Source organism: Solanum verrucosum, unplaced genomic scaffold (assembly GCF_900185275.1).
Source record: "Solanum verrucosum unplaced genomic scaffold, falcon-dt-bn FXZP01000285.1, whole genome shotgun sequence".
Classification (NCBI taxonomy): domain Eukaryota; kingdom Viridiplantae; phylum Streptophyta; class Magnoliopsida; order Solanales; family Solanaceae; genus Solanum; species Solanum verrucosum.
In genome coordinates, this window is record NW_026019934.1 from 931867 (window position 1) to 955110 (window position 23244).

Here is a 23244-nt window from a genome sequence, read left to right on the forward strand (position 1 = left end):
AACCATAATAGAGATCATGATCAAATAGGTGCATTAAAAATATACTATTCTACCATCAGATACGTTGTACTACTACATCCTTAACAAGAAATCTCCCAGCATATAAAGTTGCTTTTAATAGGGAGCATTTTTCTTCACTAAGTGAGACTTTCCGATGTGAATCCAAATAAAAAAACATTTACATTTACATAAAGGATGACATGAATTATGAGCCACACAAGTAGCTTGATTAACAATTAGCTGCACAAGTTCAACTTTTGTATTTCTTTCATATTTGTATCATTTGTAAACAAAATGATCCAGCCACATGTAAATGCACTTATTCTGATGTGCAAACTGCAATTCAGGGCATTTCTATGAAATAAAATAAGGGCAGGCAAATGTTCAAAAGAAATGATTCATTGACGCATATTTACCAAAGGCCTATTATGAGGCTTTCTAATGCCACAGCCTTGCTTGGGTATGTCCTTCAACTTCATTACTTGAATCCTCTGCCTCTTGGCTGAAGAACAATTAATAAGGAAATATCATCAGACATGTTTTGTAGTGCACAATGAGTTAGATATAGGGAATGATGAAAACGAGTCAGTTTCAATCATGAAGATAAAGATAAATAAGAAACCAAACTAACCATTTTCAACTTCTTGGTAACACTCATGGAGCTTTCTCTTTGTTGCCTCAAGTTTCAAATGTTCTGCATCCTCATCGGGGCATTTCAGTTTCTGATACAACAAAATGATGAACTGTTAGTTAGAAATCGAAGTTTTACATGAACTAGAAATTCACACCCTTCGAATACTCACGTTTTGTTGAGTAGACACAGGCCTTGTTTGAATTTTTCTTTGGTCAGATTTCTCCTTGAGTTTCATTTCATGATCATTGTTGAGCTTCTGTTCGAGTGTTGGCTTAGTTGTTCTTCCACGTCCTGAGTTGCCTCCGGGAGGCATATTTGGTTTGACAAGTACTGAAGTTTGTTTCTTTTCTTGCTCGTCCTTTTCGCCCACGCTGATTACAACATCTGAAAGAAAATCCACGATTAGATGAAGAATCAAATAGAAAAGACTAGATTTGAAATTATTATAAGGACAAAAGTTTCTACTCACTTCCATCATCATCCATGCCATCAAAGATCTACATTTAATATATCGGGAATGATGAAAACGAGTCAGTGTCAGTCATGAAGGTAAAGATAAATGGTTTTGTCGAAGAAAGGTAAGACGTTAGGCATACTTGTGACAACTCGATTGAAGTTGTCTGCGTAAAAAGGAAAGGTATGTCCTCCAAGGGCGGGGCAGGAAGTCCTCCGTCTTCTTCATCAACAACGAATGCTTTCGTAGACTCAGATTTCCTTTCTGTACCAATAATTTCACAACTCACCACATTAGACTTCAATAATGACCTTAAACATAGAATACAGAACACTAAATTTTGGAGGACCTGTTAATGTTGCTCGAGCATCCACCCACTCTTGTACCATTTCAATCCACCCCCTGTGATGCATGAGAAATGAATAAACACAACGACACTCGTTTACCATATCCATCCAGTCAAATTTAAGTCATTGTAAGGGAATAATCAATGTTTCTACACAACGACAGTTTCTTATATAACCACAATCAAACACAAAAAGTCGCCGTTAAGTGCACAAAGTGGTGAAACTAGGTATATGCTTCAATTACTTAATAGTACTGAAGCAGAAAACTGTACAAATAAGGTAAGGACATCATCACACTCCCTGTACTATCCACGCTAGCAGTTAAATTAATAGAAAACGATATGAAAATCCAACAAAAGTTGCAAGTGATGACAAAATGGTGCGATAACTCAGAAAGAAATATTGTTCAAAACTATATTATATGAAGCATCATGTCATAGTTCAGCAGCAATAAAGAAAAAGTGACATACTTGACCATCTTCCTGACCAGACATCGAATATTTTTTGAGTTGTGCCATCTGAGAGTATTAACAGACTTCCCAATTTCTGTGTTCTGATATAAAAATAAATACGTTGAGTATGAATTGCTGATAAAAGAAATTGCAATCAAATCAATACATTGATAAAAGATCAAACCTGCAGAATCTCCACGGACAAAGCCATCATTTGAAGCCTCTTTAAGCTCTTATATATATTCGAATCAGACTGTCAAAAGAACATAACACTATCAAAATCTTACAACTGAAGACCCTCGACTCAAGGAGAAACATTTCAAAGCAGATAAAAAGGAAACTAAATGGCATCACATTTCTACATTGTTTCAAAGACTAACTACAATCATGTATCAATAGAGACGAAAAAAAAAAATCTTACTTCATAAGGTATAAAAAAAATAATCAAGACAACATGTACAAAATCAGCAATAGCAAAAAATAGTTCAATTGAAGTGAAGTAAAATCACTCGATTGATATGTACCTCATTTTGATTGTTATCGATGATTTTCTTGAGCGATAGAGCCTCGTTAACGACTCGAGACTCTTCCTCTATCTCATCACTCAATGCCTCAACTTCAACATAGCTTTTCTTGATCCATAGAGCCTCGTTAACAACTCGAGACTCTTCCTCTATCTCATCACTCAATGCCTCAACTTCAACATTGCTTTCACTTTTCCTTTTTTCAACATCACAATCATTTAACTCATTTTTACACTTTCTTTTACCCTCAACATCAACAACATTTTCTACCTTATCACTATCAATATCCCCAATTGAGAAGAGTAGCTCATTAATTCCATCTCTTCTTAATTTAAACTCTTTTGGGTGATCAATGGCTGCTACTCTTAAAGCAAATTCAATTATGTAAAAAATGTTCAAGTTTGATGACCTAAAATAGGCTCTCCATTGCCTAAGTTCCCTAGACATCTTTTTCATGATTGTTAATCAAGAACCTTTCTAAACAACAACCCCAAGTTAAAACGATTAACTATCTATAACACCCAAAGAGTAAAAATTCAATCTTGATTATACCCAAAAACTAAAAATTGAATGTTTGACTAAAACCATTAACTATCTATAACACCCAAGAGTAAAAAATCAATCTTTATCCAATTTTCACACTAACCAGAGACTAAAAATTGGATTTCTGATAAAAAGATTTAACTATCAATAACACCCACAGAGTAAAAATTCAATCTTTATCCTATTTTGACACTACCCAAAAACTAAAAATGGAATGTTTGATAACCTGATTAACTATCCATAATACCCAAAGACTAAAAATTCAATTTTTATCCTATTTTGACACTACCCAGGAACTAAAAATTGGATTCTTGATAAAAAAGATCAGCTATTTAACACCCAAATAGTAAAAAGTCCGTCTTTATCTAATTTTGATACTATCCAAAAACTCAAATTTTAATTTTTGATGGAAAAAAGTTTGACTATGTATCTCAAGTTCTTATCTAAATTTAATGTTAGTTACAAAATTAATTACAATAATCAGTGACTTGATTGTTCTACTATATGTGGAAAAACTTCATAAATGTAAATTTTGGAATGTATATCTCAAGTTCTCAACTGAATTTTTGCCTTTTAGGCCTATTCATTTATGTTTGGTGTAATTTGACAAATATTGTTTTGACTAATGTAATATTACAACAATCACACACACAAGGAAACAAATTAAAGGTCCATTGTGTATAATGTCACAACTAAGAGTCCGTTTGAATTGACTTTTAAAAAAAGTAATTTTTAAGTCAAAAATAAAAAATCAAACTGAAATGATAAGTCAAAAATTAAAAAATAGTAAGAGACCTACTTTTGGTTTTTGACTTATTTTAAGTCATTTTTAACTTATATAAAGTCATTTTTGATCTTGTCAAACACTTCCTAACTTATTTTAAGTTATTCTTTATATTTGTCAAACAATTCTAAAAGTCAAAACTGGTTTTCAATTAAGTTTGACCAACTTTTAAGTCAATCCAAGCACCCTCTAAGCCTATAAAAATATAATTCATCTAACTTATTAAATTTGAACGGATTATTGATTTGTTTACTTATTACCTTAGTTTATTTTGCCTGTAAAAAATTGGGTCGATATATAGCCCAAATTAACCAATGAAAAATCTTGTTAAAGTTCTTTTTAAAAAAGATATTTATTTTATTTTATATGTTAAATCTAGCAACGATAAAGAAATGAATAGTTTTTAGCTGCTAAAACATGTAAAAGAATAAATAAAGCAATTAAAATTTAGTAAAAATTGAGTGAGTTAAGTTGTGACCCTCATTTTAGCGCAAATAACATTTGGGCGGATCAACAATATATTATTTATTAACTAGATCTATTTTGATCCGTTCAAATACAATACAACTCACACCTATGGTTACTATAACTCAGAATTGACAATTGCAATATAGTACTGTAGTAGTTATTATCTCCTTTGTAGATGAAATATACACACATTAATAATTGAGTCAACTGTACTAATCATATTTGAGTAAAAAAATAATACCAAGGCTCTAATATGTCGATTTGCCAAAATATGACCAACTTGAAAACTTCTATTATAAATGGATCAATCAAGCATCTTATACCTTTCTAATTAAAAGTGTCACTTTTTAAGAGGAAAAAAAATTAAAATCCATGGTATATCCGTTTGGAAAAATTACTTAAATACACAACACTTCTTTACATATTCTCAATATTTCCCTACTCTTTTATTAAAATACAAAAATCCTTTATTTTCCCCCAATTCAACTTAACCGGATACTTTATTAGTTTAAGTATCCGCCCGTTATTAATTAAAGTATTCGCGCTGCTATATTATGCATCCGCCCGTTAATTAAGTATTTGTGCTGCTAACAACTTAATAATTTAAGTATCCGCCCGTTATTAATTAAAGTATCCGCGCTGCTATATTATGCATCCGCCCGTTAATTAAGTATCAGTGCTGCTAACAACTTAATAATTTAAGTATCCGTCCGTTATTAATTAAAGTATCCGCGTTGCTATATTATGCATCCGCCCGTTAATTAAGTATCCGTGCTGCTAACAACTTAATAATTTAAGTATCCGCCCGTTATTAATTAAAGTATCCGCGCTGCTATATTATGCATCCGCCCGTTAATTAAGTATCCGTGTTGCTAACAACTTAATAATTTAAGTATCCACCCGTTATTAATTAAAGTATCCGCGCTGCTATATTAAGTATCCACACTGCTATATTATGTATTCGAAAAACACTAAAAAAAGGGATTTTTGGTAATTAATGAAAGAGTAGGGAAAGGAAGTAATTTCTTTCTTATACTATGTCATTTGCCTAATTTTTACTATCCGTTTTGATGCCTCGACTAGTTTAGAAACGCTTCCTATTAGGCCTTTTTTCGATCTTTGGGCTCTAATAAAAGCCCTGTTTGATTGGCCCAAAGGATGTAAGTCCAAATCACTCAATGACCCAATCTATAGATAAAGCAAAGTTTGAGAATCAATCAATGAAATAAGCCCAATTCATACTTTTCTTGGCCCATTGTTTGGAGAGAAAGATCAAAAAGGATAAGTGAACAAGTTGTGTAGGAAAATAAAAGAGAAAGTAAGATACATAAGTGAATTAACGGTTAATTTTTATAGCTCAATTGATTGGTTATATGAATTTTCACCTTATTGGTGAGTTCAATTCCCACCTTGCAATCTCTTTTCCATTTTCCCTATTCCATTTTTTTAAAATGAAAAAGAGCAAATTTACCGTTGAAGTTATGAATTCGATAAAATTTAATAATTTCGACGAAAATTCTTAATATGTATTAGCAACTCATTTAGAACCTAATAAACAGAAATGATCGTAGCCTTATCACCATTTTCTTCTTTTTATTTGGTCATCAATACGAAATAGGAGCAAATAAACATTTGTTTAATATGATGCTCAATCTTACCTAACTAAAATAACCTACTATAATCGACTAAATTAAACCGACGAAATTATAAATAAAGGTAAATAGATTTTTTTTAAAATTTTCAGAACGTATAATATAAAATAAAATGAAAAAATAAAACATGAGGAAAGTGACAAAAATCATTATATATGTTCGAGGAGTCAATTGACTACTCATAGACTTGGATTGTCTCTGGTATTTTGGACATTTTTTAAACTGTTCAAACAATTATTCTCTGTGACTTTTTATGTCTTCTTATGATTCATTTTCTACATCCAAATAGAGTACATATATTATGAATATTGTCCCTCTCCTTGTTTTTTTGTTAAATAAAAAACAATTTATATCAACTCTTTCAATAGTATTAAAGTGAAAGAAACTTTAGTGTATTTTTGTTTGTAAAGATTTAATTCCAATTCAAATTTATAAACAAGAAGATGTAAATACTAGCAACTTTAGTAAAGCTGCAAAAATCAAGAAACAAAATAAAGAGAGTTGATGATCTTGTGGCTTTAAATTGAAGGACTCTTTTTTTCTTCTAAGAAAAAGAAGGAAGCACTCTATCTTGAAAAAAGGGAATTTTTTAAAATGTTGCTTGGACCACTCTTTTAGATATTTAGGCTCGTTAATTTCAAGATAATGGTAGAATAAATTAAAATGTTATTCGTAGAATTAAAATTGGATTGTTAAAATGAAAGATTATCACCTTATGTAATGCAATTCTGTAGAGTAAATATAAAAAGAGAAATCAGCAATATTATATGGTACTAGTAATTAATATATAAAGTTAATATCAAACGATTCACAAGATGAGTGTTGTAGAAATGTGATTGCTTAAATATATGTGTAATTACATAAGGCTAGATAAGATTAAAAATGACCGCATTCACTACAAGATGCAAATAGCTATATATAGCGATGCATCAGTTGAGATAGTTTGATCCTATTTGGCGTACACATAAATATGCATCGATTTATGGGTGTGGAAGTACAACTATAGTGTCTAGTAGTGTTAAAATTGGACAATATATAGATTTAAATCACATGAAAAGAAATTATCTCGAAAGATCTATAAATTCTTGAATAAATTGCTTATTTAACTAAATATATAGGTATAGGACACATGCAATGAAGGAAAAAAGATTTATATAGGTAATATATCTACTAGTTGAGAATATATTTTAGTCTTGTGAGAGGATTTCTATTATTATTATTATTATTATTATTATTATTATTATTAAACAGTACTACATGTATTAACATATATTTAACTTAATTATTACTTTCACTTCTATTTTATTTGATATAATAAAATAACAACACGAGTAATCGAGCTTAAATGAAATAGCGAGAATTTATATAATTGATTTTACTTTATTCAGGAGATGAAGACTAGAAAGTAATTGTTGTTGTTGAACCACTTGAGATTCCCAACTCACTAATTTGGCTAATCATGATTCACAACAATTTGTTAAAAAAAAATAAAAAATTACCAATTTTTTTTTTTTAAGCTACAAATCCTATATTTCTAATTAATAATTAACAAATCTTATTCCCATCATATATACTAGTTGTTGGATATATTATTATTATTACAAGGAAAACCCTCGACCAAGCTTATCTTTATCATGTGATATTACAAAACTAGTAATGTGTTTATTTTAGACCCGTGAATTATAGAACTTATTTCGTTTGGATTATTTTATATTTTTATATATACTATGAAATTAAATTATTTTTTGTGTAGCACAAATTTGTTATCCAAATGGCAATATCTTCCAAACTTTGACGCATTAATATACAATAGGCCAATAAAATAAATTGCAACCATAAGAGAAGAGTTCATAAAGACAATGAGGTGAGGGCCATATATATATATACCACTTAAATATTGTGATGGTTGACAGGTCGAGTAATAAATATTCATATATCTTTGATTATAAATTTTAATTTTGATTTCTGAATATAAAATTACTTTTAATAAAAAAAAAATGAAATAGTATAATTTACCTATAATATGAAATATTTTTCAACGTAAAATCAAATTTAATCGAATTCTAAACAATTACTAGACATCAAATGAGAAGGAAATAGGGGCCATAACTACTTATAATTTATTATATAGCTATATAAGGGTCTACACAAAGTATTATTGGTACATGCATGGAGATATATATTGGACCTACCATGTGTTATGTTTTCTGGCAATTAGAGAAAAAACTTCCATGAATTTATTGAGAACTTTTTGAACATGAGAATCATACAATAGTCTTTTTTTTGGGATATACGTAAAATATAAAAAAAGTCTATAGTAATAGTCCAAAACTAATTAATATATATATATATATATATATAAGTATATGTCGATATGGAATTAAAAGTAAAATCTTATTCTTATTTTTGGGGGTAAATCTAACAAATTTGATAAACTATTAACAAATTTTTATTTTTCAAAGGCGAATTTATTAAATTTGATGCAACGAGTATCGATTTGGAACAAAAAGTAAAATCTTATTATTTTTTTATTTCTATATGTGAGTTTATATATTAAATTAAAGCTAATCAACCATTAACGAGTAATTCTAATACATGCAAATTTAGTTAGAGAAATGCAAAAATAGTATGTCAAGATCTATCTCGGGGAGGGGGAGGCTATTGAATATATAACTCAAAAAAGCTCATTCTTGTTTACGAAAAGTAGAAGCATAAGCCAATAACAATTTCAATTCCACTTACATGTATTATGACAATTAATATAGGTCAGCATATTATCTGTATAAAACTTTACGTACGTTACTGATTATTAAAAATAGTTAATGTACGTTAAAATGAAAGAAGAAAATATGTCTCCATGTCTTATGGATAAATTAAACTACCCTAGCTACTTGACTGCTGATCAATCACCATCCTTTTAGTTAAATTTATGAGGCAAACCTAATCTTTTTAATATCTATAGTTGTAGTAGTTATTTAGTTTCCTTCATAGGCATGTTATTTATTAAGTCTTTGTCCCACAACTATTAATCTTATGAACTCCTATTTTGAAAATTTTCTACTTATTTTAATTTGTAGAAATTAAATAATATTAAATGATTGGATATTATCCAATTGTTTATCACCAAGTCCAACTTATACATTATAAAAAAATAATAATTAAATGGACTATCAATTTTGCTAGCTGTTCTAACGAATTGATTTAACCATTTGTTTATTTTTTTTCATACTACCTAGTATTTAATTAATAAAGGTGTCAGGTTTAAATTCTAAAAATAATAAATCAATAATAAGTGATTTACCTCCTGAAGTCTATTTGTTTATGTATAGATCGGAATATTTAATGTTATTGTATATTGACATATTTTATATATTTTTATATCATCAAACAAAATTGACATATAATAACGACTCAAATATTTGATCTATTCATCATCATGTGAAGATAAAACAACTATTTAACCATATTCATGTCCTATTAATTATCTTTTTCAAGAAAAACTAAACCACAAAGAGTTTCTCATCTTTTTAATTAAAAAAATAATCTTTCATTTTCAATGACATTTTTGCTTATAATTAACTAGAGTATATAATAAGCATTAGGTAAAATTAATCATTATTAATGAACCAACTCATATTAAACAAAAAAGGATAGTATGAAAGGTATATATATCTAGTTAGGTCCAACAAAACAACTCCCAAATATTCCAATTTCACTTCCTTTTAAACTTTTTATTCATCAAATTAATCATACTTTTAGAGCTAATTAGAATTTAATCACTAATTATAATATTAAAAAAAATAGCTTCTTAATGATACCTACCAATTGCCCCGCCTACATGTAATAAACTATACAAAATGTTAATTAAAGCAAAGGTTTGTCAATTTGCTCAAAATTTATCTACAAAAACAATCATCATGAGGACAAGTCGTTTTAATTAATTAATTAATAAAATCTAATTAGTGGATATATAATTAATGGATAATTAGTATACGTGGCAAGACGCGATTGGTTCACGGGAACCACCAATAAACTATATTTAGAATATTTTTGTTACAAGTAAACAACATTCTTTATTAGTACTTGAGTATATTCATCATGAGAAGATAGAACCCTAAGCAAATTAAGAAAATAATAATAATAATAATAAAAGGTTAGTTGTATCCAATTGATTTAATGATTAAAGTTTGTGTGAAAGGATTGATGTAGCAATTTGTACTAATTGAAACAACACATTTGATTCACCTCTTTATGTTTTTTTCTTCATTTTCTAATTATTTTCTTATTCATGGAAGAAATCCAAATTTATTAGTATCATTTGATAAAATATATGAATATTTTTGTTAATTTTAGTGAAAACCTACATTTGGATTATCTTTTAGTGTAAATTAAGTTAAAATTAAATTAGAGGGATTAACGGCATAAGGTATCGTATAATTGATATGACTATAAAAGTATAACAAACTTAGATTTAACGTTTCAATTTTTTATCTCATTATTTCTATGTCAAACTCTGAAAATTGTTGATCTGTTTAATATCTTATTATCCAATATTTTTTGTACTGATAAAACTACCTAGCTATATCTTTAATAAGAATATTATAATCTTGAAAATGATATAACTATATAAAGAAAATGACATTGCAAGAGTTGATAAAAGCTATTGGCCCCTACAACGTTGCCTATCGTCAAATTGAAAATAATGTGAGAAAAAAATATATGAAAGGGACTTGGTGATGTTGACACTGTTTATAGTATGAAGTTAAACGTAATTGGGTAAACTAATTAGTATATAGTTCAAATAGAGGAAAAAGGATAAAAGAATGAATAATGATCATAAAATCCCATATTTTTAAAAACAAGTTCAATCTAATTTTTTGGGGGAGAAAAACTATATTTTAAATGTATTGTTTATTACAAAATTGCTAGAATGTGTGTAATATTTTTGGAAAATACAGAATACAACATAATAATATATAATTGAAGTATAAGAAACAAATAAATATACTAAAAAAGTCTACAAGAGTGTAACTCCACTATTACTAGTATGAAAGGGTTAGTGAGAATACACAAATACCAAACTACTAGCTTTCTACTCTAATTGGGCCATGCATCCTTCTATTTAATTAGTATCATCGGTAAGCTGTAATCTAATCAGCTCTCTTTAATATTTCTTCGATCCGCTTTTACCTCTCCCGAAATCTTTCATATTTAATCTCGACTAATATATTTTTCTTACTAAATCTTTCGACGAAAAAAATATCTAAAAATAGTTCATGCACGTGCTTACATCACGTGCATCCATTCCTAGGATTAATCCGATAACGGTCGTTGCGTCGTTAGGTTACCCAACATATTGACGTGTAAACGACAGGAAATGGCAGTTCTGCAAATTCCTCAAAATGGAAGGTGAATCTAATAACGGTATCTTACCGTAAAAACATGTCTCCTAATATGATAATCCCACTCGCACTTCTGCACGCGCCATCGATAATTGTGTTGATCAGGCCTGTAAAGTGGGCCCACTTGCGCGTGGTCTGTTAATTGGGCTTTAACCTAAATTGACCTTTTAACGGATTTACAATGATGGGCTTTGCAGTAAAGCCCATTAAAAGACACCACGTGAGATGCCACCTCACAATTTACTTTGGTCAATCTACTTTTTGACTAAGATGTTGTAACAAATAAATAAAATAATTTAATAGGATAGAAGTATTGAACGTTCTTAGGTAGTCGAGCGTAATCTAATTTCTTTATCAGGTTTATCGTGTGTCCCCCAAAGGAATAATTATTATTACTTTATTAGTATTTTATTCTTAGATTTTAATATCATGTGTTGCTTCTTTTGTTTCAGAATTATCATATTAATTATCGATGTGATTATTTACTGTTTTAGTATTTTCAACATGACTTTTACGATATTGTATTAATTTTACATATCGAAGATTTATCAAAAATAAATATTATACCTTCATAAAATAAAAATAAAACTGCATACACTCTATTATCGACCTAATTGTTTTCCCATGTTATCATAACTTGATATTAGTCGTAGAAATTATGAAGTTAGGACAAAGAGTCAAGTCATAACATTACTTTTTTTTCTCTCTAAAGAATATGGGTATGATAATTGACGTTTCAAATAATTGCATTTGTTCGAGTGGGTATCAATATTCTTACTGTGCAAAGACTTTCATTTTCAAAATTTTTTTTTCTTCCTTTATAAGTTTATATTCGAATAATAAAAATGACCAAGAAAGTCAATTCTTTTTGGTAAGAAGTAAACTAAGCTATTTTTTTTTTCAAATTTCTTACCAAAAAGTTATTTGAAAAATATAAACCAACATAATTTTAGTGTTAAGGAAACTAGCTTTGAATCATTATCAATTTTCCAAAGTTCTTATTATTGAATAATGATCTCTTACTATAGAAATTGATTTTACCTTTTTAAAAATATTTACAATTTTTTTTTATACTTTTAAAATTTAAAATATGGAAGAATTCGAGAATACCTTCGATTTTCAAACCAAACATTTGAAATTCAAAATTTTTTATCATAAAATTGAATAGCGAAGAATTTAAGATTTTCGATCACAAAGTTAAATATTAAAAGATTCAAATTCTTGGATCTCAAAATTAGACGACACTGGACTCAAAACTCATAAATAAAGAGTATCAAAATGAATGAAATACATTTTAGCTCACAATTTTTTATTTTTTTTACAAAAGACTCTGACCTACAAAGTCACATAAATAAATAAATGAAACCAAAAAGGATATATCACTATATTACTATATTTTGATTAATTATCCTAAAAAATTTAATGAGAGTGTCCATAGTCTATTATGAGATATAAATAATTACTGAACATATATATACTATATACTATAGTATACAGTATCTGTAAATGTGTTTTGCTTAGCTGTGAGTAATATGAGACTACAGAAAGAGAAAAGGGGGAAACTAAAATCTGGTAAACACATAAGGAAGGAAGAAGCTTTTCTTTTTCACTTTGCTTTTACAAAAGCAGACATCCATTTCTCTCTCTCTCAAACTTCTTCTTCTCACTTGTTCCCATCACCCTTCTCTCTCTCTCTCTCTCTCAAGAACTTTCAGTTTCAGTGGGGTGTTTTATTGTTCAAGAACATAAAAATATGTTCTTTTCATCTGCCTAATTTCTTCAATAATCTGTAAGTATTAGCATTTTTTTCAGCTTTTTGATTCAATCTTTAGTGTTTTTTTTCATATGGGGTTCTTCCATTTTTGTTCCTCTGCTAATGCATGAAGCTTCTTTGCTTGTTGGGGTTTTTGCTTGCTTTGCTGGTGAGGAAATGGATGTTCTTTTTTTTAATTCAATGCCTTGATTTTTGCTTCTTAAGCATGTTTAGTAAGTAAAGTTTGTGTCTTTTCAGTTTGAAGAATATAAAAATCTGTACTTTTCATCTGCTTAATTTCTTCAATAATCTGCAAGTATTTGCATTTTTTCAGCTTTTTGATTTATTCTTCAGTGTTTTTTTCATATGGGGTTCTTCCATTTTTGTTCCTCTACTAATGCATGAAGCTTTTTTGGAAAAAAAAAAAAAAACTATTTTTGCTTGCTTTGCTGGTGAGGAAAAGGATGTTCTTTTCTTAATTAATGCCTTGATTTTTGCTTCTTAAGCATGTTTAGTAAGGATGTTTATGTCTTTTCAGTTTAAAGAACATAAAAACATGTTTTTTTTTTTTCATTTGCATAATTTCTTCAATAATTTGTAAGTATTAGCATTTTTCAGTTTTTTTGATTCCATGTTTTAGTGTTTTATTCATTTGGGGTTCTTCCATTTTGTTCCTCTGCTAATGCATGAAGTTTTTTTGGAAAAAAAAACTAATTTTGCTTGCTTTGCTGGTAAGGAAAAGGATGTTCTTTCCTTAATTAAATGCCTTGATTTTTGCATTTTAAGCATGTTTATTAAGGAAATTTTGTATCTTTATTCATCTAATGAAGTATTACACACGCAAAAAAGGGGTTACTGTTAAAGAAAAGTCTGTATCAGTAATGAATTTTTGTTTCTAAATTTGGTAATGCATGTGTCAAGACTTAAACTTAGATGTTTTCATAATCTGTACTGGAGACAGATAAGCTACTTTACCAAAACAAAAGAATTTTCACTCTCAACAATATATTATACTATCCAAATTAAGGGACGTGCAAATTTTCTTGATTCTACAATCTCACTTTTCTTCTCTATTTTGGCTCTCAAGGTAGATCATGAGGTTTGCCTTTTCCTCCTTTACTTTCTCTGAAAAAATGTATATTTTTTTTCCAATTTCTTTAGTGACATTTAAGATCAAGAATTGTTGTTTTTTCTGTTTCTCCATTGCTGATGATGGATCTTCACTAGAAAGCTTTTGCCAATACATTATTACTAACTCCAGCAGTAATCATGATGTCTTTAACCGAAACATGCTTTGTTCCTTCTTTGATTATATATTGCAGTCTTTCAACTTTATGTTGCCCCCCCTTTCACCTACCAAAACTCTAAATTACCTCCTTTTGGTATATTTTTATTTCTTTCTGTGTGAAACTTTATTCCTATAACACTCTAGTCTTGAAGTTTCTTTCTTATTTTTCTTTTTCATTCCTTGATCAGCACTAGTTTTGCTGATTTCTGAATACCTTTTTCTAATATTGTCACTAAGTTTTAGGCAATTGCCTATTTATCTTGGGTTTACAAGACTATATTTAGTAAAATGTCTATGTACTCCCGTGAAAGATAGAAGATTGTTGGTAGTGTATTCAACAAATTATTCTATAGCTTATGGTTAGTTTCCAAGATTGTCTTGTTTGGCTTCAATGGTGTTGAATTATATCCCATCACCTCAAGTTCTCTTAAATGCTAATGCAATCTTGTTTAATTTTGGGAAAGAATTTTTTGTTCCCATTTTTGAGTGTGGAATGGTGTAGTTACAGATGTTTCATGTAGGCCGCAATCTGTTTTTTTCTGGAACTTTCTTGTAGATATTTGATCTCTTTTTGATGTCTGTTGGGATATTAAATTTATGGCATCTTGATGGACAGATAAAACTGGTCAAATGACAAAGGTCAGTCCAGAATTTGTAGAGGAGCCTCAGATGCAGATAGTCCGGTCAGTATCAAGAGATGTGAGCTTGTCCAATAACCAGTTTCCAACATATAAGCTAGGACCCAACTTTGAGGTTCTACAGGATACAAAGGAGGATAATAAAGGCCCACCTTTAAAGGAGGTAGTTGAGGAAGAAACAGATCGGCTGACAGAACAACACAACCGCCTTTCTGTTCGTGACCTTGCTAGCAAATTTGACAAGAATTTGTCAGCTGCAGCTAAATTGTCTAATGAGGTAACATTCATTTTTCTGTTTGCACGCTTGTGCCATCTAATTGGCCGCCGATGTTTTGATTTTACATCACGTAGGACAATAGAGATGAAAAGAATAAACATATAAATGAATTTCATGTGAAGCTAGGCATCATTTACCGCGTTTTTGGTCTTGAGATGGATAAATTTTTTATGAAGATATCAATATAGGACTTGAACTTTATATAAATTGAGTTTTTCTTTTTTCCAGGCTAAAATTAGAGAGGCACCTTCCCTAGAGGGACATGTCCTTTTGAAGAAGCTCAGAGATTCTTTAGAATTTCTCAAAGGAAGATTGACAGGACTTAACAAGGAGGACATTGAAAAAGCTATTTCATTGGTTAGTCTTCTTTGCAAATTGTTCCACATAATTGAATCAGTGATTCCTTGTTTGTCTATTGCCAAATGTAATGGAAATAAGAATTTTTTTCAGATATATACTTTAAAATATTCTTTGGTTTACTTAGCTAAATATATATCTTATCTTCCTAAAGCCTCACCGCATACTTTGTCCAGGTGGAAGCTTTGGCAGTAAAGCTGACACAAAATGAGGGAGAGCTTATTCAAGAGAAGTTTGAAGTGAAAAAGCTAGTGAATTTTCTCAAGCAGGTTATTTCTATATCATTTGAATTGTGGTCAAGCCTCGGTCGTAATCTCTGTGCTTTTCTGTATGTGAAAGAAACATGGAGAAAAGAAACTGAAAGTGTTTTGTCTTACAGGCCTCAGAAGATGCTAAAAGATTGGTTAACCAGGAAAGATCTTTTGCTTGTGCTGAAATTGAGAGTGCCAGATCAGTCGTGCAAAGAATTGGAGAGGCCCTTGATGAAGAAGAAAGGAATTCCCCGACCTCAGCAAAACAGGTAACTACCATGCATTGATCAGTTCTTATTTTTGATAAATATCCATTCATTGCCTCTTTGAAATCCGACTTGTTTTTTAAAATATTGATATAGTCAACTTCTGTGCTTTTGATCTTCTGATAGTTTGATTTTGGTGTACAAAGTTTGTATTCCATAAGTTTCCTCGTAGAATATTTTCTATCAGTTATTCCATTTTCCCATTTTCCTACCTGAAATATCACCTTCATTCAGGTAGGAATTCGGGATACTTTAGTTGTGTTTTTGATCCTCGACTCTTATTTAATCTTACAATGTTATATAACTAACTCATTGAGGGAAAAGAGTTAGTCTTTTAATTTTGGTCTACTCCAATATTTTGATGATCGGCCTCGCAAGAAAATTAGTTTTTGCTGTTATTTCTTTTGTCTTGTCACAAAATATAAGACATCAATAGATTACATTTGACCCAACTTCTATGTAACTCAAACTTGCAAGAAAAAATCCTTGTATTCTTACTTATCCAAACAGTTCTCAGTCTCGAGCCTACTACGATTATTTGAAAAGAATATAGTGTCTATGATGTGTTAAATATAGGATCTTTCTTTCTTCATAAATATAGAGAGAACTAGTTTTAACCAATTGAAGAAAGCATACCAAATTCTCAATCATAGATGCCCTTTTTGACTACCATGTGAGTTGAAGGTCTTAACTATTCTCAATCTTGTTGATGGTCCACAATTGCCTTGCACAAATTTCAATGTGTAGAGAACTACAAAAGCATCCGAAGTTACTTTTCTGCTTTAGATTTTCAAATTATGGTTTCCTTTTTCTTGACAATAGTTGATTATGGTAATTACATACAAAAACAATTTGATTTTCATGAAAGGATAAATGTTTTATTTCCCAAATGGAACTAACACTTACCTTTGCCAGGAAGTGGAGGGACTGCTGGAAGAGGTTCAAGAAGCTAGAAGAATAAAACTCTTGCATCAGCCTAGTAAGGTATGCTTTAAATATGCTTCACTTTACTTTCATAGCCAATCCGTGACACCACTTGACCTTTCAATATATCTGTTCTTTTTAGGTGATGGACATGGAACATGAACTGAGGGCTTTAAGAATCCAGATCAGGGAGAAGTCTACTGTTTCATTTAAGCTTCAGAAAGAGGTATCCTTTTTGTTTAGGATCTAATGATCCAGTGAACCTGGAAGAGTATGGTATATCTTTTCGTAAATGTTCAAAATTTAAAATTGTAAAAACCTATCTATAGTGGTCCTCTCTTTAGCACAGCACTGGCTTGATCAGTTGTGATTTTCTTGTCTTACAAAGCCTCATGTGTTTCTATCATGCCACTTCCAGAATAACCGACAACTAGTACTTCTCAATGTTCTTTTTCCCCACTAAACCAAGCTATAAGCCAGAAAGCACACTCGTAAACTAACTGCTGTATGTTTCCTTTGTTATGTTCAGTCCTGACACTTTCAGCTATATTATAGTATCAATCAACTACACCTCAATTCTAACTAGATGGAACTGGTAATATTTCCAATCACGGTACATGTTTCGGGGTTGTTGAGAGAGTATCCAACTTCTAACCTTGGAAATTTCCTTTTCGTCAAATTCTATCATCGGCTAATTGGAGTTTGCTGTACTTGTCCACAAACTGAAGCTAACTACTTATGATTGATCTATCATTGGCTATTTGATGCTTCTCAAAAAAGGGACAGACTCAATTACAGATGCAAACAACTGTATGCAATTTAACTACCCTTCTCTGTCTAACCAATTATGGCAGTTCCTACTGTTATTAACGAAAGATAAGTCTTGAAAGTCCCACTTACTAGAACATGCCATCCATAATGATTGAAGCTCTCATGAGTCCAGGGGGTCCTTCCTATATTAAACAGCATATTCAATCAACTACATGTTGCGGCTCATTACTAAATTCACATAAATGAACTATTATAGCCTCTCTACCACACAAAGGTGGGGTAGGGTCTATGTACACCCCACCCCACCCTCCCCAAACCCCACTTTTGGGACCACATTGCGTATGTTGTTGTAAATGAACTACTCCCCACGTTTCAATTTGTTTGTCTGACACGGAGTTTAAGAAACTAAAGAAGACTTGAATCTTGTGGTCTTAAACTAAAGATATGTAGAATGTACCAAATTGTCCTTTAATCATGTAGTCTTACAACATGTCACGTGGAAAGTTGAAATTGAAGAGTTTCCAAAAAAGAAAGACATTCTTTGTGAAACAAACTAAAAAGGAAAGTAAGACAAACAAATCTAAACGGAGGGAGTATTATACTATACACAATATTATTGTTTCACTCTGTTTGACCTTTAGAATATAAGATTATTCTTAGATATTAAGCGAATATGTTCATTTTCTCAGAATTAGACTTAAGGCTTTTAAATTCTAATGTTTTTTTGACTACCACTAGAGGATGCAAGTGTGGAATCTTTAGAATTTATTAAGCCTGTAGTAATTCTGCTCCTTTTCTGTTTGGAATATTGATGATTCCTCATTGTTTGCAGCTAACAATGAGCAGAAGGGCCGGTCAAAATAAGTCCGAATTTTATGAGTTGACTGGTTCTGAAATGTTAGGCTCTATAATAAGAATCCAGTCATGTTCAGATGAAGCCATTGATGTTTCAAAATGTTCGATTCAGTGGTATCGTTTATCCTCTGAATGCAGCAGAAGGGAGCCTATTGTTGGTATTAACTCTGCTTTCCATTCTGCATATATCTTCTCAAGTCTTTCATTTGAAATGGCTAAAGATTCCATGTTCTTGTGTCACGATATGATAATGGTCAAAAACACGCCTGAACTATCATTTTTTTGCGTGTTTCTCATCCCAATTATTAGTTGTTCCCTTTTCCTACTTGAACTTCACCACATTAAAACACACCTAGTTGAGTGTTTATGTAGGAAAAAGGAACAACAGATAGTTGTCCTAGTCAGCTTCGAGGTGTGTCATAATACATAATGGTGATAGTGCAGGTAGGAAAAGGAACAACTTATAGTTAGGAGTGTGAAACTTGCAAAAAAGTGATGGTTTAGGTGTGCTTTTGATCATTAACTCTTAAGAATTTTATATCTTTAAATGAAAGCAAATACATTCATCAATATGTGGAATTTTATTCACATCTCAGCAAATACAATGTTAGTCTATATTACAAGGACTCTAAATTATGTCTAGTGAACAATACCTCTAAAATGGCGTAAGAACCTTCTAAAGTTTGAATAAACTGTGATGGAGTTGTATGAGGAATCTGATAATTGTACCAGATATAATATATATATATATATATTTAATTTTAGCTATTGCTTTGGTTCCACCAATTTTGAAATCTAACTAACTGGTGAGAGCTTAACGTCTGTCTTTTTTGACTCACCACAATTATTGTCATTAACTGATTACTGGTTCACTGTACCAGGCGCGGACAAATTTGTTTATGCTCCGGAGCCTATTGACGTTGGGAGACTTCTAGAAGCAGATATAGTCTCAAATGGCCAAAAAGTTTCACTGACAATTACAGCTCCTATCGATCCAGGTTGGTCCTGGATCACATTTATTTCAATTTATGAGTTTCCTTCTTAACGTTCACTTCTAAATGTAGCTGTCATAGCATCTTTCCTGGTTTGTCTTTTGTATTTTTGTTAATTACAAAAAATGAGAAGTTCTTTTAATTCAATTCTTACAGCATCTGGATTGGGGAGTTATGTCGAGACACTTTTCCGGAAGTCAAACATTGAATTCAGTGTAAGTATTTTCATACAATTTCTGCATCTAACACACTTTTCCGGAAGTCAAATATCAAGCATTCACATCATTTCATTTTTGTGCTGACTACTAAATTAAATCGGGGACTTGTCTGTGAGTTGACTACTTTATGGTAATCACTTTATCCTTTTTTTTGCAGGTGGTCATTGCACAGATGAATGGACGGAACTATTCATCACGTTCTGCACACTGCTTTCATGTCGGAAAAACAAAGCTGAAGTTGGGCAAAGGATGGATTACAAAAGCTAGAGATTCATACTCCAAGTCTATGCAGGTATTTGGTGAAATGATAATTAAGTAGTTCGTTCACGCTCCAATAGCCGATTACCAGTGTTTACTATTCAGTTTGAGTTATTATATGAGCTTCATAGGTTCTTTCAATTTTTCACACCAAATACCAAGTGAATCATATCTTATCCCAAAAAAAAAAACTTTCATTTCAGCTATGTGGATTTAGAGGAGGCGGAAATTCTGCGGCAAAGTCATTGTTTTGGCTACCAAGGAAAGGACATTCCTTTGTGTTAGTATTCGAATCAGAAAAAGAAAGAAACGGAGCCCTTATGGCAGCTCGGAAATATGCCATGGACTGCAATGTAAGTAGCTTCTGTTTGTTTCTTCAACTGCAAATCTTTATATTATGCTGCTTAGACTCTCCAATAATGTTGTTGCACACATGTCGAATCCTCGTAAAATGCACTACTTTTGGATGAACTGACACATTCATCAATATTTTTGAAGAGTCCAAGCAACATAGAATGAGTGCGATGTCATTTTGTCGGCACTAACTTAAAATCTTGAATCCGCAACTGCTGCCCTCAAGTTAGAGATACTAAGACATTTATTTCTAAAATTGCAGGTAATTCTTGCTGGACCTGATGATGATGCTTTGCTTTAAACATATACTGATTTCCAAGTTATTTTCACCAATCTTAATTAGTTTTTTTTTTCGTTTATTTTTGGTGATTATAATTAGTTTTTTTCCCCTTCTTTTAAATGTGAGTGATCAATTTCTTATTATATTTGTGTGTGATTTAGCAATCAAACATGTCTTTTGTCAATTGTATTTTTTTTTCACTAATTAGTTACATCCTTTCTAGGCAATGTTCTTTTTTTTTTTAGTTTTGCCTTATTATAGGTTGTAACAAATTTTACTAATTGATTGGTCCATTTGCATTTTAATGAAATTTCTTTTTACATCTTTTTTAGTGAACACCATAGTCTATTTTATTTCAGCAATACCACATAATCTCTCATTGAATATGAGATACTCTCTCTGACTTACACATAGATTAAGAAGGATAAATGTAATTTTACCAAATCACTCTAATTAAAATAGATATAACATGGTTCATTATTCATTAGTTTTATAAACTAGATAAATATTGTTGGATATTTCAAAATAGTACTCCTCCGTCCCTTTTTACTTGTCATTTTTGACAAATAAATAAAAAAAAAAGACAATATATTTTTACCTATTATACCTCAATTTATTTAGAAAGTTAATATTTTTGAAAAATGTAGAACCTCTTTAATAAGTAAATTGACTTTTGAAATTTTATTAATTTATAGGGATAAAATGGTAAACTTATTATGTCAATTATTATTTTCTTAATAGATGTACTAAGTTAAAAGACAAGTAAATAGAGACAGATAAAATATAGTGGACAAGAAAAGATGAACGGAGGGAGGGAGTAATTGATAGTAGGTGGTAGACGATAGCATAATCATTTAATGAATAAAAAACCATTAATTATACAACTCATTCTACCATTAATTAATTGATACCACGTGATACCTACAATTTGACTTTATAATTAAAAATTGGAATTCGAATATTAGGTAAAAGCCAATTATGTACACACAGTATATATAAAAGCCAATTATACTTAATGGTTGCATAATTAGCAAGTAATTAGGCATGGAAAGAAAGATTGAGATAGTTTCTATGGAGTTGATTAAACCTGTTTCTCCTACTCCTAATCACCTTAAATGTTTTGAATACTCTTTTTTGGATCAAATGGCCATACCCTTATATGCTCCCTTAGCTCTATTTTATCCTCCTCCTCATTCAAATTATGAGCAAGCAATCTCAATCAATTCATCCAGATTACTCGTTTTGAAGAAATCTCTTTCTGAAACTCTTACTCGTTATTACCCTTTTGCTGGTCGAATCAAGGGCGTCTCAATAGAATGCAACGATGAGGGAGCGCCTTTTTACGAGGCATTTGCTCATAATTATGAGTTCGAGAACGTTCTCAGAAATCACGACGTAACCAAAGATTTCCTCCCAAATACTGTTGCTGAAGTTGGTTCTTCAGTATTCCATAATTCAACTTTGTATCCCCTGCTTGTCCAAGTCACACTTTTCAAATGTGGAGGTATGGTTATTTGTATGTGTGCTTTTCACAAAGTTGCTGACGGGGCCACGTTGTATGGCCTCGCCAACGCCTGGGCAATTGGTAGCTGCAACGAGTTACCTGAATTCGTTGCAGCTGCCAAATTCTTACCACCACCTATCCCTTATGTCTCTAACGGACCAATGTTTCAATTTCAATTTACCAATTTCTACTGTAACGAACAACGTGTTTCAAAACTATTTTTCTTTGATGCTTCTACTATAGCATCGCTCAGGGCTAAGGCAATGAGCGATGATGTACCCGTGCCTACGCGGGTTGAACCTGTTTCAGCTCTGATTTGGAAATGTGTCATAACTGCTGGTGCTGGTACTGGTGCTTCAAAATTGGCGAACCTAGTAAATATGCGAAGGCGATTTGTTCCTCCATTGCCAGATCATTGTGTAGGAAATGTTGTTGCAGTTGCCACAGCGTGTAAAGGCGAGAACGATGATGGATCTGACTTGGCCACATTGGTCAATTGTATAAGAAAATCGTTGTCACAATTGAGTTCCAAATATGTGGAGAAACAGAGTCAAGATGAGGCGATTTTCGCCATTCCCTATGACCTCATGGAGATAACTGAAGGGCTAATCCGAGGGGAGATCGCGTTGCAAGTTAGTAGCTTGTGTGGCTATAAATCATATGTTGATTTTGGTTGGGGAAAACCGTCATGGGTTAGTTCAAATCCAAGGACAACTACGAATAATGTTCGATTGATGGATTCAAAAGGATTATGGTGGAATAGATGCGTTGATATGTCTGAAAGATAAAGATATTATGTCAAAATTTCAACAAGAGATGGAGCTACAGTTGCTACCATTTGGATCAGTCAACTAATTGAAAATCTTGTTAAATCAACTTTAATTCTAATCATTTTGCATTTGTATTTTTTTTTTTTTGGAAGTGTTATTTTGACTATGACTTCTTTCAAATTTCTAATTACCCCAATATCATTCATATTATCCATCTATAAAGTTCAC

The 23244-nt window shown here is 31.0% G+C and overlaps 3 protein-coding genes across 3 annotated transcripts; 2 read left to right on the forward strand and 1 right to left on the reverse strand.

The window, feature by feature from the left end:
• Window positions 1-279: 279 nt before the first annotated feature.
• LOC125833998 (probable mediator of RNA polymerase II transcription subunit 26b) lies at window positions 280-2867 on the reverse strand. Its single transcript, XM_049513176.1, has 10 exons — window positions 2412-2867; window positions 2072-2140; window positions 1906-1988; window positions 1438-1490; window positions 1231-1352; window positions 1104-1131; window positions 804-1018; window positions 632-722; window positions 417-502; window positions 280-354 (listed from the first exon to the last, which is right to left on the reverse strand). The coding sequence occupies exons 1-10, from the start codon at window positions 2865-2867 to the stop codon at window positions 280-282; spliced, it is 1278 nt and encodes a 425-aa protein (XP_049369133.1).
• A 9915-nt stretch (window positions 2868-12782) lies between these two features.
• On the forward strand, window positions 12783-21080 carry LOC125834498 (stomatal closure-related actin-binding protein 3-like). The gene is made up of 13 exons (XM_049513642.1): window positions 12783-13049; window positions 14918-15216; window positions 15445-15573; window positions 15750-15842; window positions 15953-16093; window positions 17006-17074; window positions 17157-17240; window positions 18618-18798; window positions 19522-19638; window positions 19789-19847; window positions 20008-20142; window positions 20312-20461; window positions 20725-21080. The coding sequence occupies exons 2-13, from the start codon at window positions 14932-14934 to the stop codon at window positions 20761-20763; spliced, it is 1482 nt and encodes a 493-aa protein (XP_049369599.1). The 5' UTR covers window positions 12783-13049; window positions 14918-14931; the 3' UTR covers window positions 20764-21080.
• Window positions 21081-21786: 706 nt separating this feature from the next.
• Window positions 21787-23034, forward strand: LOC125834008 (stemmadenine O-acetyltransferase-like). Its single transcript, XM_049513188.1, has one exon. It carries the CDS (start codon window positions 21787-21789, stop codon window positions 23032-23034), a length of 1248 nt encoding a protein of 415 aa, XP_049369145.1.
• The last annotated feature ends 210 nt before the right edge of the window (window positions 23035-23244 follow it).